Source organism: Alosa sapidissima, chromosome 16 (genome assembly GCF_018492685.1).
Source record: "Alosa sapidissima isolate fAloSap1 chromosome 16, fAloSap1.pri, whole genome shotgun sequence".
Classification (NCBI taxonomy): Eukaryota; Metazoa; Chordata; class Actinopteri; order Clupeiformes; family Clupeidae; genus Alosa; species Alosa sapidissima.
The window spans coordinates 22,204,041-22,219,618 of NC_055972.1; the positions used below are offsets into that span (position 1 = coordinate 22,204,041).

The 15,578-nt window shown below is 44.7% G+C and overlaps 1 protein-coding gene across 3 annotated transcripts; it reads right to left on the reverse strand.

Moving 5' to 3' along the window:
* Positions 1-1,140: 1,140 nt before the first annotated feature.
* LOC121685527 (calcium homeostasis modulator protein 2-like) lies at positions 1,141-15,187 on the reverse strand. 3 transcript variants are annotated; one of them, XM_042066108.1, is made up of 3 exons: positions 14,999-15,187; positions 10,621-11,118; positions 1,141-1,923 (listed from the first exon to the last, which is right to left on the reverse strand). In XM_042066108.1, the coding sequence occupies exons 2-3, from the start codon at positions 11,104-11,106 to the stop codon at positions 1,516-1,518; spliced, it is 894 nt and encodes a 297-aa protein (XP_041922042.1). In that variant the 5' UTR covers positions 11,107-11,118; positions 14,999-15,187; the 3' UTR covers positions 1,141-1,515. The 3 variants fall into 3 exon arrangements, with proteins under 3 accessions (XP_041922042.1, XP_041922040.1, XP_041922041.1); XM_042066106.1 differs by having other exon boundaries at positions 10,621-11,252; XM_042066107.1 differs by having other exon boundaries at positions 10,621-11,299.
* Between the last annotated feature and the right edge of the window lie 391 nt (positions 15,188-15,578).

Sequence of the window (15,578 nt, forward strand, 5' to 3'; positions counted from 1 at the left end):
ACAACCCTCCCCCACATGGCCCCAGATCAGTGGCCTCTAGTACCACATGGCATCTGTTGCCAAATGGAACATTTTTGTTTCCCAAAATGAGGGTCCTTCATGGTCTTCTGTGGGGTGGGGTTCAATGGGCATAAAACCGCAAAAGCTATTTGATTTGGAGAGTAGACAATGAACTGGTCAACCACCACCACCAACAACCCGCCCCCCCTCACACACACACACACACACACACACCCCTCTGTCTACTTATCTACCGAGTTTAATCCACTCCTGTGATTGTACTGGGCGGATGGATGCTGCCTGCTATTGTCCTCCAAAGGCTAACAAAGCCATCATCTATATTACAGCATTAATTACACACAGGCTGTAGAAAGCCCCATTGGTTGAGTGCTGGTTGTTTACCAAAAACAGCTGAATAAGTGCAATGTCTCAATCTGCATTTAGCTCCATAAGCTTGCCTAGGATCAAACCCTGAGTTAAGGTCACTCAACATGAGTTATAATATGAGTTGTAATATAGTAATGTAGTTGTTCTCAATCACAGAAAAAATATTCAAACTCAACATCGTAATCTCCTTTTTTTGTTTATAATGTAAGATTTCATGGCAAGGTTGCTCCATTGTGTTCTGTTGCAATGACAACATTTTCATGTCATAAATATGTAGATTCTAATCTCATAAAAACAGGTATGTCATTTTTGCCTGAAACAGTCTCAATCCTACCCACAAATTGCCAAGAAAAGGCATAGGGTGAGATTGTTTATATCTGAAATGACAGTTTCCTTGTATGGTCATTCCATGGATGACGTGGTTTTGCAAAGGTAGATGAGCTGCAAAGTCACAGGAAAGTGGCTATTTTTAGTACCAGGCAACTGACAGGAGCATACTGTAACAACTGCGCCTCCAAGTGGAGAAAGTTTAAAAATACAAGCTGTACTGTGTGGATATTCTCAGTTCAGTTGGTGCCATGAGCTATCAAAATTGAGGCTTACAAATGCAGTTACATGTCTATGTCTCATTTGTAAACATCATTTTATTGTGACAAATTGGCATATTCTAGGAGACAGTGAATATTAAAAATGAGTACAATTTTCACACAAAATGTAATGATGATAACATACAATGAATGAATGCAAGAAAGATTTGTATGTTGTCAAGGCACAACCTTGGTCTTGTTCTTTTATAGATTGACTCGCCATTACAATCATAAATGGAGGAAATGGCCAATGTCCTAATAGGGCTGCATGAGAAGGCCACAAGAGATTGGTTTTGTGCGTCTATCTTTCGTCTGAAAGATTTCATTCCATGCTGAAATTCATCACACAACATGCATTCATCTTCAACATCTTTCATACTGTTGTTGTATATCAAACGAAGGTGCAGTTGTTCGCCATTGTTGCCAGTTACTGACTGACTTTAAAGAGGAAGTCAAGTACAGGAACAGAAAACATGAACTAGTACTAGTAGATCCCATGATGTGTGTATGTTTCAAGAGAAACTGAAGTAACTGGTCTCTCTTAGCAAAAGTCTTTCTCCATAGCCTCGATGTTGTTCTGCAGTGTGTAGTTGGACCACTTCTGGAGGCGGCTGTAGAGGGGCGCTCCCTGGTTCTCCCGGTATAGGTACACCCCTGTGATGCGGTTCCACTCCAGGCTGGGGACCTCGGCCTTGACGTCGGCCGCGCTTTCCAGAAGCTCCTGCTCGTCCTTGTCCAGGGCCACAAAGCCGAAGAAGCTGCGCACGTTGCGGATGGCCTGGATGTGCGCGTGGGCATCCATGGTGCGCTGGAAGACTTGGCTCTCTTGGGAGCGGAAGTGGGACCAGTACGCCTCCTGCTGGTAGCCCAGGGGAGAGCAGCAGCGCCTGAGGCACAGCATCAGGAACACCGAGAGGGACACGAAGCCAACCAGTATCCAACCCAGCAACTGTAGGGCAATGACAGACACTCAAATACACAAATACACAAATATAGACACACACACACAAGCAATACTGCATATTGCATTACATTAATTAACTTTACATTATTGGTACATTATTGGGAAATTATTATATTACTGGGTTCTATCAAGTCAGAGACTGTTAGGCAAAAAGGCCATAATATTATGTATTTCACAAGCTCAACAACCTCACTAACAACATGGATTGTTACTGCTTGCCTAAACATTTTTCCATTTCTCTTAAAGTAAAAGAAATTACTGTAACTTTCTGGAAATGCCAACTTTCCCTTAATGATAGACAGATTTTCCCTTTAAGATGTCGGATGATGTTTGTTTATGTTTATGTTTCCTAGCAGACACTTTTATCCAAAACAGCTTTCATCATATCTGAACAAAAGAGCAAACAAATCACCCCAGAGAGGTAACTCACTCTTTCCTTCAGTGCTCTCCAAGAAACTACACACAGTGTTTTGTTATTGTATAAGTAAAGTAAAGTATATATACTCTTTCGTTCCGTGAGGGAAATTTGGTCTCTGCATTTATCCCAATCCATGAACTAGTGAAACACATTCAGCACACACAGTGAACACTAATCCCGACACAGTGAGCTGCCTGCTACAGCGGCACTCGAGGAGCAGTGAGGGGTTAAGTGACTTGCTCAAAGGCACTTCAGCCATTTCTATTGGTCAGGGTTCAAACCGGCAACCCTCCGGTTACAAGTCTGAAGCCCTAGCCAGTAGGCCACGACTGCCCCATGGTTGCTGGTTGTTTGGAGGACAGGCTCCCCTCACTTTGTTTGTTTCCAGTTCATGGAGCCAAGGCCGTGTAAGAAGACCAGGGTGGTATTCCAGGTATGTGGTTTAGTGACAAGCCTGGGCAAGTTAACTCAGAGTAAGTGGGGAAACCTTCTACAACAAGAGCCCTATGCCATTGTTTTGTTAGGAGAATGAAGCCATACAGCTCTTCTATTAGGAGGCTTACCCCTTACGTTAACTTACCCAGGTTTGTCACTAAACCACGTACTTTGAATACCCCCCCGGAATTTTTACATAGTCCGAGAATGGAGAGCTAGCGGATCGGGAGGAGAAAGTTGAATGTTACAAATAGTGTTAGATGGTAGAAATCACCATTGCTTACCCTAGCTTACCCAACCCAACCTTGCCTATTTAAGACGTTCATTTAATTTAGTTTATTATAGGGACATGTGCATTTTTGCCATTCATTTATTTGTTTATTTATTTTCATGTGAACTTAATTTGCACATTTTCAGTCCAGAAATGTTAGGCCTATGCTTTGTGGCACTGTGCACTTTGCAAGGCAGTGTCACAGCCAGGCCAGGTTCCCAAACGAGCAATCAGTCCAACTTAACCACACCTGCCCGTTCACTCTCCCCTGCTTATTAGTTACTCACCCCAACCAATCAGTCTCCACTGCTCATTCTCTTCCCTCCTGATTGGTGATCACTTTCACCTGCACTTCATTGAACCACAGACTACTTAATCTCCATTCACCCAGCACTCTGTCTCTGGCCTCATCATCGGATGCTACAGAACTCCAGGTCACTCTGTTCCTTGAAATTTGTTCTGAACTGCTATTGAAGCTGAATCTCCTAAGTTTGCCTTTTGGATCTCCTGTGTTCTCAGCGTGTGGTATGACACTTCTGAACTTTTGCCAGTAGGCCATGTTTTTGTGAAAACCCTGGATTTTGCCTGTGATGTTATGATGCCTGTAAATAAATCTCACTCTGCTTGACTTCTTGTCTTGTCTGTCTCTGTGGGTCCTGACAGAAGGCCAGAGCACAGCAGACAATGACCACCCAACAAAACGATCCCATCCAGGAGCTGGTCCAGGAGCTACGCAGAACCCTCGCCGCTGCAGCACGAGCACCTGGACACGAAGCCCACCAGTATCCAAGCCAGGATGGCCTCAAGTCCAGTGGTAAACCCAACTCCGTACTCCGGAACACCTGAACAGTGCAAAGGATTCCTTTTGCAATGCAGCCTTGCCCTGGAGATGCAACCTGCCCGTTTCCCCACAGAGAGATCACGCATTGCATACATTGTTTCCCTGCTCACTGGTCGTGCCCCAATGGGCTGAAGGAGTGTGGAGCCAAGGTAGACCCACAATCGATTCACTGGACAGCTTTCTGACCCTTTTCACAGAAGTCTTTGGAATTCCTGAGGGAGACTCTGCACTCCAAGCCAAGTTGCATGCCATCAGACAAGGGAAAAGCTCGGTCACTGACTATGCTCTCCAATTCCGGACCCTCGCCACAGCCAGTGGCTGGAATGAAGCTGCCCTTCTCACCACCTTCAGACAAGGGTTGGAGCCCTCACTCAGACTTCAGCTGTCTGCCTACGACGATGCAATGGGCCTTGAACGCTTCATTCAGCTGGCTATTTGGGTTTCACACCGGCGAGAGGGCTGCCTGCAGGATCTGCGGTTCACCCCAGCAGCCCACTCAGCAACCTCCATAGAGAGCCCCCACCAGAGTAGTCCTGTCAATATCCCATCTGCATATGAGGATTACAAGGATGTGTTCTGCCCACAAAGAGCAGCCCAATTGCCCCCTCACAGACCCTGGGACTGCGGCATAGATCTGATCCCTGGCCAACCACTGCCACATGGAAGAATATACCCTCTCTCTCTACCGGAACAACAGGCCATGAAAGATTACATCAAGGAGGCCTTAGAGTTAGGGTACATTCGTCCCTCTAAATCTCCTGTTGCATCCCCTTTCTTCTTCATCACAAAGGAAGATGGCGGCCTCCGACCGTGTATTGATTATCGTGGCCTGAACCAAATTACTGTTAGGTTTCGTTATCCCCTTCCACTCGTCCCAGCAGCATTGGAACAACTACGAGGAGCCAACATCTTCTCCAAACTGGATCTCCGCAGTGCGTACAACCTCGTTCGCATTCGCCAGGGGGATGAATGGAAAACAGCCTTTGTGACCCCCACAGGTCATTATGAGTATTTGGTCATGCCGTATGGACTGCAACGCCCCCTCTGTCTTCCAGGGGTTCATGAATGAAGTCTTCCGGGACTACCTGAATCAGTTTGTGATTGTGTTCATGGATGATATATTGGTCTTCTCACCCAATCTCCGTGAACACATCAAGCATGTCACCCTGGTGCTGACCAAACTCCGAGAATTCCACCTGTTCCTGAAAACTGAGAAGTGCATGTTCCACTTACCTTCTGTTCAGTTCCTAGGCTACAACATCAGTCCCCAGGGGGTCTCCATGGATGAGGGAGAAGTGAGTACTGTTCTGTCCTGGCCAATTCCCAACACCATCAAGGAACTCCAGCGTTTCCTGGGATTCGCGAATTTCCAGACGTTTCATCAAAAACTACAGTCTGCTCTCTGCACCCTTAACCTCCTTACTTCGTGGGAAATCCAAGACCCTTAACCCTCTAGGCGCCACAGTCGACTATAGTCGACAAGATGCGGTACTGAATAAAACGGCCGATTTAGTCAAATAGGGTGTCATATTTCGTTCGACTTCCACTCCACTAGATGGCAGACATGTCATACGTCATCCCCGAGTCGAAAAAAGGGCACGCTTTAAACAAAACTTTCTAGCTACAGCGCATTGAATCAGTGCGTGAAATACCGGAGCTAGTGTGCGTGTGAGCCACTTTGTCAGAGCGATATTGTCAACGTCAGCGAGTATTTGCATTAGATTATCGTCTAATGGCATCAAAAAAGTTTACCTGAAATGAAGTGTTGGGTCTTCTATTCGCGGACCCTGATTCTGAAGGGGAATATCTGCCTTCTGAAAATGACGGTGATTCGTTTAGTGAGGCTTCAGATGCGTCCCTGCCTTGCAATGATGCAGCTGGACAAAGTGAGAGTTTACTCCATAGTTTAGCTTACACCAAGCACAAACGTTGAATCGTTTGCCCAATGTCACTGGTGGGAATGTTTCACGGGTTCGGAGTGTTCATCGGGAAGTTAGCAGGGTGTTAGTGGTGTGGCGAACGAGGCTGGAGGTAGCATAATGGAGGTAGCATAATGTCCATAGCGCTAGCTTCTATCTTATGAACGTGTGCCTCTCCACAATCGCGGCGACAGTAACGTGGTGGAGCCTTTGTCTAATGCCACTGGGTATGTTAGACGAGGTCGAAGTGCTCATAGGACAGTTAGGGGGGAACGTAGTGGCAGTGTGGGGAGTCGCAATGAGAATGACAGTAGGCCTAGTCCGAGCTGCGCAAATTCTCTCCACTCGGTGCGCGAGGCAGATCTGGCCATGCTGCTCGCATGGTGGAGGTGGTGACACGCTCTCTCCCTCCCACACACACACACACACACACACACACATTAGGTCATGCATAGTCTATCACAAGATGATGGGAATGCCGGCCCTGTATGGATAGGGATATTCATTATCATTATCTCTACAGCAAAAGGCCTGCTACATAAAAAAAAAAAAAAAAATGTCAGCCATTTAGTAATGATTTACACTGTTGATTTGCTATTTACTTCCCTGATCATTTAGGACATACAGTACACTATGTGTTTCTTTTTGTGTGTTCATGTCCTTGTGATGTGTGTGTGTGTGTGTGTGTGTGTGTCTTTGTCAGCTAAGAAAAAAAACAAAAAAACATCAACAAAAAGAAAAAAAATACTAACATTGTCTCTTGTCTTGTCTCGTCATCTCACTCCTGATCTGTGCCTTGCCGTGGCAAATGAGCTTTTGAACTAAACAGGTCTTGTCTACTTGTGTTTGTGTCATCTGAATAATATATATGTGCCCCATACATGGAATCAGAGTGCCTACTGTATGTAGTAAATGGAAAATCTCTACAGCAAAAGGCCAGTCTACCGCTACATGCATTTGGTTTGTTTCTGCCATTTATTAGTAATGATTTACACAGTTTGTTCACTATTTACCTGAGCATTCAGTATTGTGCAATATAGCATACAGAAGGTGAGGGACATTTTGGGGGGAAAGAAGTGGTGCATTTTATCATTCAAACATGCGACTTTTCATGAAAATTCTATAATCCAAGATGGCTGCCACCATATGACATCATAATATGCAAATTAGATATAAACATTTAATCTCTACATAAACTTTGGGTCATCCTTAATATTTCTCTAATTTACAGAAAGTCTCTATCTCTTATCACTTTTAAGATATAGCCTTTTGAAATGAAGATGTCAAAATTGATCGTTTCGGAAAAAAACCTCTGGCGCCTAAAGGGTTAAGTGGAACCCAGAAGCATCCCGAGGCTTCCAGAACCTCAAGGAGGCGTTCACAACGGCCCCTGTTCTCCGTCAGCCTGACCCGAATCGGCAGTTCGTCGTGGAGGTTGATTCATCCAGCTCCGGAGTTGGCGGAGTCCTCTCCCAACACCATGGCAACCCTCCACGTCTCCACCCATGTGCCTACTTTTCAAGGAAGCTCTCCTCGGCGGAAAGCAACTATGACATAGGCAACCGAGAACTCCTGGCTATCAAGCTTGCCCTTGAAGAGTGGCGTCATTGGCTGGAAGGTTCCAAACATCCATTCCTGGTCCTTACAGATCACAAAAATCTGCAGTACCTGCGAGATGCCAAACGCCTCAATCCTCGGCAAGCAAGGTGGGCCCTCTACTTCACAAGATTCACCTTCACCATCAGCTACCGCCCTGGATCCCGCAATTGCCGAGCCGATGCTCTGTCTCGCCTACGCAGCACGGAGGAAACTCTTGAGCAGCCTGAGACCATCATTCCTGCTGGTGTAGTCGTGAGTCCCATCCAATGGGCCTTGGATGACCAGATTGCTGCTGCCACAGAAGCTGATCCTGCACCTCCAAACACTCCGGCCAATCTTACCTTTGTTCCCCGTATTCTTCGAACCCAACTCCTGACCACAGCACACTCATCCCTGGGCACGGGGCACCCGGGAAACGCGGCAACCCTTTTACTACTTCTTGGCCGCTACTGGTGGCCAGAAATCAACAAGGATGTGCAGAGATTTGTAGCAGGTTGTGTGGACTGTGCCATGACCAAGACACCCAGACACCTTCCAGCTGGTAAACTAGTTCCACTTCCCATTCCACGAAGGCCATGGTCACACCTTGGGGTAGACTACATCACAGACCTTCCTCGCTCTGACGGCAACACCTGCATCTTAGTGATAGTGGATCGGTTCTCAAAGTCATGCAAGCTCATCCCTCTGCCAGGTCTCCCAACAGCCTCAGAGACAGCGGAGGCGCTGTTCACCCACGTCTTTAGGAACTTTGGGATACCAGAAGACATAGTCTCCGACAGAGGACCACAATTTGTCTCGCTTTTGGAAAGCCTTCCTGCATCGCTTGGGCGTCACTGTGAGCCTGACATCGGGATCCCACCCTCAGTCCAATGGGCAAACTGAAAGGAAAATCCAGGAGGTGAGCCGTTTCCTACGCACCTTCTGCCACAACCAACAGAACGCTTGGTGCAAGTTCCTCCCCTGGGCGGAGTATGCTCAGAACTCCTTGCGTCAGTCCTCAACAGGTCTAACCCCTTTCCAGTGTGTACTTGGCCATCAACCACCGCTCTTCCCCTGGTCTGGAGAACCCTCTGAAATGCCTGCAGTGAACACCTGGTTCCGGGAGAGCCAGAGGGTCTGGAATCAAGCTCACTGCCGCCTACAACAGGCTGTCCGTCGCCAACAACACCATGCAGATAACCGACGGTCGACTGCGCCGGACTATGCAGTGGGACAAAAAGTGTGGCTCTCTACCAGGGACATCCGCATGCGTCTTCCCTCAAAGAAGCTAAGTCCAAAATTCATAGGTCCCTTCCATATAGTGAAACGGATTAGTCCAGTCACGTATCGTCTTCAGCTGCCACCTGAGTATAAAATCCATCCTGCTTTTCATGTCTCTCTTGAAACCTTATCACTCACCCCACTCTCCTTCCTCCACAGAACCTGGCGCTGTTGCTGAACCCCCCTTGCCGCTTCTCCTGGACGAGGGTCCCGTGTATGCCATCAGAGAGGTTCTCGATTCTCGGCGTCGCCATGGCCGTCTCCAATACCTTATCGACTGGGAGGGGTATGGTCCAGAGGACCGATCGTGGGTCAACAGAAGTGATGTCCTGGACCCCACTCTACTTGCCGAGTTCCACCAATCCCATCCCAGCCGTCCGGCCCCTCGACGCCGTGGTCGGCCTCTTCGTCGGGCACCCTCGTCCGCAGTTGCGCCTCCAGGAGGGGGGGGTATTGTCACAGCCAGGCCAGGTTCCCAAACGAGCAATCAGTCCAACTTAACCACACCTGCCCGTTCACTCTCCCCTGCTTATTAGTTACTCACCCCAACCAATCAGTCTCCACTGCTCATTCTCTTCCCTCCTGATTGGTGATCACTTTCACCTGCACTTCATTGAACCACAGACTACTTAATCTCCATTCACCCAGCACTCTGTCTCTGGCCTCATCATCGGATGCTACAGAACTCCAGGTCACTCTGTTCCTTGAAATTTGTTCTGAACTGCTATTGAAGCTGAATCTCCTAAGTTTGCCTTTTGGATCTCCTGTGTTCTCAGTGTGTGGTATGACACTTCTGAACTTTTGCCAGTAGGCCATGTTTTTGTGAAAACCCTGGATTTTGCCTGTGATGTTATGATGCCTGTAAATAAATCTCACTCTGCTTGACTTCTTGTCTTGTCTGTCTCTGTGGGTCCTGACAGGCAGGTTCATCTGGTCAGTTTTTGAAACCGATGCCCCAATGTATTAAATACAAATACTGTGAACACTTTTTGTTCCTTTCCAGGAATATTTTTCCCTTCTGTTACACATACATCATGATATATCATAGATCAAATTGTCTTGCAATGAATAATTGCAATGAAGAGTAGAATCACTGTATCATGATACCATCGTTATCATGAACAAAATTGTATTGTAGTTTAGAGTAGGCCTACACCAGTGCCTTATGTAATTATTCTTGCATCACTAAATATCGCAAAAAGTGTCCTTTTTGGTGTTATGGAAATGGTCACTCTACTAATGCAACATCAACAAAACCTAATCTTCTGACATTTAATTGTTGTGTTTTTGTTCAATCAATATTTTCTTATCCGGGAAGCTGTGCTCAGGGATTTTATGTTTAATTATTTTTAAAGCACTCCAGAAAAAAAGAGCAGGGGCTCAAGCCCCCTCTGATGTGCACGTGCTTGCTAAGGTCCAATAATGCCACATTTCTGCCATTTTTATTGCCTGACTAAATTTGATACCAACTATTGAACACCCTGAAAATAGTATTTTACATCTACAGAATTACATCACAATTCACTTGTTTGGAAGCAACAAAATGGCAAATCACACCTTTAAGAGGAAACTGGTGTTTCCGTTACCACTAAGATATTATCAAGGGAGTCTACACTACAGTAAAACAAATAATACTGTTAATATGCCTGCAAGTGATCCAGTGGGTTAACTCGGTGTCAGAGCTGTTCGATGTCAAATTATCATGTCTGTATTTAGAACAGTCCCACTTTACTCATGCAAATGAGAAGTTAGATAACTGAAAGAAGTTGCTGACCACTTAGAGTTAAAAATACTCTAAGAAAACTAATTCTCACCATTAGTTTAACAGACATGCCACAAAAATCAAGAGGTTTTAAGTAGGGACAGAGTCAGTGTTACAAACATGAAGTTATGGTTACTGCGTGAATATTAGGCCTACTGAGTTGGCAAACTACTATACCTGAGACTCGTACCGTAGTCTCCTTTCAATCACATTCCAGAAATGTAACAGCTCCACAGGAACATGCTGGCATGGAAAGCCAGCCATGATTTCGTGCACATCCGAGTAGTTACTGGGGAAATCCTTAATGGACGCCGGGTCCACAAATTCACTCAGGGCGCAGACGTACGCCTCGCCCCTGAGCAGCGACAGCACCATCCAGGTGATGGGGGCCACGGCCGCCCGTCCCACGATGGAGGCCAGCAGCGCGAACACGGCCACCCCCGAGAGCTTCCGGCACCTTCTCAAGCGACACTCGGACAGGATGTCCCACGTGTTGTGGTTCAGCATCACCCCCACAAGGAAGAGGGCCAGGGCGGGCACGCCCATGGCTGTCAGGCCGTACAGGTAGTTCCGTGCCGTGGAACACGGGCAGCTGAAGGCAAAGATGTTGTAGGCCGTCTGTCCGCCGACCGTTCCCAGGGCAACGAGCCCATTGAAGATCATCACATCCTTGCTCTTGAAGAAGAGGGACATGAATTTGAAGTTCTCACGGACCAGGTCAGCCATGGTTGCAGATTGTACAGGGTTTTGTAAAGTATAAAATCTAGACTGGCAGACGTTCCTGGTTCCTTCCTCTAGCTCACTTCACACTTCAAAATATCAACCAATAAGGCAGAGGCAGTGGAAAGTAAAAGTCCTAGAGAGAGAGAGAGAGAGAGAAAAGAGAGAGAGAGACCATGAATGGATCAGTTTTCAGTGTACATGCTAGTCATTGCAAACATGCAGAGACCTGACTCAGGTGTCAGGTTGCAAAGAAACTCATAGTGAGAGAACAGCTGCATGCTGTGCACTAAAGCTTTATGTAATTATTCAATACATATTCAATAGCCTTTTCCCTACACAAACACAGACACACACATACAGAGAGAGAGAGAGAGAGAGAGATGTAACCTAATGAAAGCATAATTGTCACCCTTAACATTTTCTGGGTAATAAACACTCAGCAGCCATTGCATTGTTAGGGACTTGGTAATGGGCTTATTTAACACACCCTTAAAATAAGTAATGGATAATGCCCGACGAGGTGTCCATTATCAGAAATAAATGGACGACGCGGAGGTGTGAAACTGTCCGACGCGAAGTCCATTTATTTCTGATAATGGACGCATCGAAGGGCATTATCCCGTTTATACCATGGTCACTTAGGCTACGAAATTAATAATACAAAATGAGTTTTAGAGCTAAAATCGTTAGTTTTTTCAGCTGTTTATCGCAACGCTGTGGAATGTTGATAAGTCACAGCTGAGCGGACTAACTCAGGCGTTGTCAAGCAACGTCATAATAATTTTAGGTGTAGTCAGAGCCATAGCCGCTCTGGGTATCACTTTTTAAACGACACCCGTTTCAACCTAGACCATGGTATAACAGTGGAATAATGTTAATGTGCCTTGATTTTCTGACCAGGTTTTTCTTGGTCAGACACTGGCAACAATGTATCTTACCACACGCCTTGTGCTTCCACCAATACAGCCATAGGTCCACATATGGGCACAATTGATTTGCTATTTAGACAATGTGTGAACCAGACAGGAAAATGATTACTGAATTGGGCACAAAATAGCAAAACCACATTGTGTCCCACTTGGGTCATTACTGTGTTGGGCAAGAGATAGTGCCCTTTGACTTACCCCAGTAATGTGTATGAATTGAGTTAATAGACTTCTCTTGCCTTGTGTACAAAGCCGTTGGTCAATCGCCAGCTCTTTTCAGAAGCGAAATTATCATCCATTTCCAGTCAAAACATTTTCAACAAGATAAACCACACATCCATAAACTGGACCACATTAACTGTTGTTGTTGAGTTCTGAACTGCACCAAATTTCATGTGTCTGATTAACCTGACATCCTCTGGGGGTATGCCAAGTTTCGTGGAATTTCATCCATGGTGGAGTATAAAATAAATGCATTTATGTGTACATTTAGTGACTGTACACCCATCGGCCTGTAGATGGTGGTGTTGAGCGAAGGGTTACTGGTAGAGGATGATAAGAGGAGCTACAAGGCAAGACTGTCTTACACACACTCTCTCTCACAAATACACACACACACACACACATGCACGCATACACACACACGCACACATGTACACACACTCACATTCTGCATTTACAGTATTGATGTTACGTAGTTTGTCCACCAGATAGCGCAGCGTCTTGCTGCAAGACAGAGCCATATAGGGCTCTGCTGCAAGACACATTTATTACTCCACTTCACTTCTGAAAACCACTATGGATAGCTTACGGTTTCACAGCTTGTGGCTTGTGTATTCATGGTAGGATGATTTTCAGGTGAAATGTGATTCCCATTTCTTCTTGAAGCCGAAATAAACCTGAGAATGTTTATCGGACATGCTTGGTTTTTACTGCAGGTATACGTTAATCTTTAACCAGCTTAATATTATATCCATAGGTAAAATAACGTCAATGTTTTCATTGGCTGAGTGATAGAGGCTAGTTTGATTGTTGGTGTAGTTGTGAAACATAAACGCGGTTATACCAAACAAATTGATAACAGCACTGTCTCTTTCGACTGTCATCCCATTGTGTTCTGACCATACTGACAGGAGTTAAGTTAGTTAGCCACAACACTAACGTTTGCTAATGCGATAGTTTGCTGATGGAAGATATACAGGCCATCAGTCTATGATACACCCTAAATACCAGGCTAGGACCTTTCTGCTTGCTAAATATGGTTTTCTGCTGTTGACTCGCTCACAGTCCTTGGTGGCCCTGTCAGCTGCTTTGTAAAATGTTGCATTAACACCACAAAAAGTCTACACAAAATAAACGTGAGCATGAGCTAACGTTCATTCCCAAACTGCAGTGCCACATTTGACATTGTTTTGATAGGATAGATTGATAGATTAACTAACCACTTGTAACTCCTGAGTTACAGTTTTTCTCAGTCGCTTTGGTGCTTTTCTGACATCACTATTAACATTTGCACAGCAGTTAGTGCATTTCTCAAAACAATTAGTGCAAACTGCAAAACCTAGTGGATAATCTGCAAGAGCACGTCAGTTGCTCAAAATGGATAGTCCATTCCTCAAAAGCAAGTATGTATGTCAATGAAACTGCCAGTGTCATCAAAATGAGAAGTCTTCACACCATTGTTTATGAACAAGATAGTAAATGGCTTTGTCATGTTTTCATTATGGCAGTTTATTCTCTGTGTTTTTCCATGCAAAAAAAGGTCAGAACTCGGTGACACTACCTGAACATGCTCAAGACAGCACTATACAGTACTTGTACAGCCATTTAAAAACTACAGTAAAGTTAGAAATTGCTGTAGTTGGGAGAGACACTGAATATGTACGTTTCACATTTTTACTGTATATGCTCTTTGCAATTCTACAGCATTGTAACATAATTTGATAACTAGTTCACCAATTTTGTATGTAATGACTCAAGCAATGAAATGAAGACTATTAGTTTTATTGGGAATGACTATTCAGCATCCATAAGTTAGTTCATTTTGACTGACATGACAAAGCAACTGATACATGTCTAAAAGCATTTGCAATTTGTTCAGAGGAAGAAGAAATTGCTACTATGATGTGCGCAAATGACTAAACGTTGTGGAGGTTGAACTAATAGTTATGAGAATTTTCATTCTGATCTGAGAAAAGCACCAAAGCGACTGAGAAAAACTGTAATCATGAATTATAGTATCAGGAAGTGGTTTATAAAATATGTATCCTCACCCTAACTAATCATTAGTGCATGCGTATGTAACAACTGTTAAATAATGGAAATATTACTTCATCAACAAAATATTATTGCATACTTTATTAAGTATTAACAATAATGTATAAACATATTTTAGATATAGGCTTGACAAATGATGAATTGTGTGTAGTTATTATAAAGTGTTACCAGTTAAGGTATTATAATATAATATTCAACATTCATTATTAAATGCTTAGCTGAAATTATGTTTTTCCCTATCATCTTTCCCTATCACCTGCAGGCATGCAATTGGGCTGTGGGTTTTCTACAGGAATAGCATGAGGGATCGGATCAGAGGACAATACAGTAGACAACAGTAAACAAAAAGCAGAGACAAATCAACACAAAACACTTGCTGTGTTAGCTCTGTGTGTGTGTGTGTGTGTGTGTGTGTGTGTGTGTGTGTGTGTGTGTGTGTGTGTGTGTGTCTATGAGTGAATGTGCGAATAGTATGAAATTACTTGATGTAGCAGACATTTTTTCACCCGGATTAATAGGCCTACTCATTTTATTCACAATAAGGCTAATCATGCATTACTCCTTAAGGACAGCATGCAGACTTGAGATATAATTAGCAAGCACATTCCCTGTAAAACAGCCAAACTCACGCCTCATAGTCCTGAGATGAAGTTCACCGCTCTTCCCAAACACTCAGCTGTCCGTGGAATCAACACTACCCTCCCTCAGGGCACTGCTAATTGGCACGATTAGCTGGATGAATACTAGATGTATCTGCTAGTATTTTTGTCTCAAAAACTTGGTGCCCATGATTGGGACAGACAAAGAAAGAGGGCAGAGAGATGGGCTGGACTATGACTCAAAGGAGGCCGGAACTGGCGTCTGGTTTCCTCCCCGGTGGAAAAAGGGCTTTTTTAAAGTGGAAACATTTGTGCTATGGCACGGCATCGCGTGGCTGTTCCCTCCACACGCAGAGAGAAAAGTCCCTCCAGTATGCCCAGCAAGAGAGCTTGCTGTGATTGTAAGACCATTTCACCAAACAAAAACAACATACCAACAAACACAAAAGTGTCCATACTTTCATTGGTTTTAGATTTGTGAACTCGACACAATGTTTGCCTTTCCCCTTAAATGCCTCTACAGTGAATCACAACATAACACTAACAGTAAAACACTTCAATATGCCCTCAGCCCATTGAGACTACATATGGTACCAATACACTATTTACA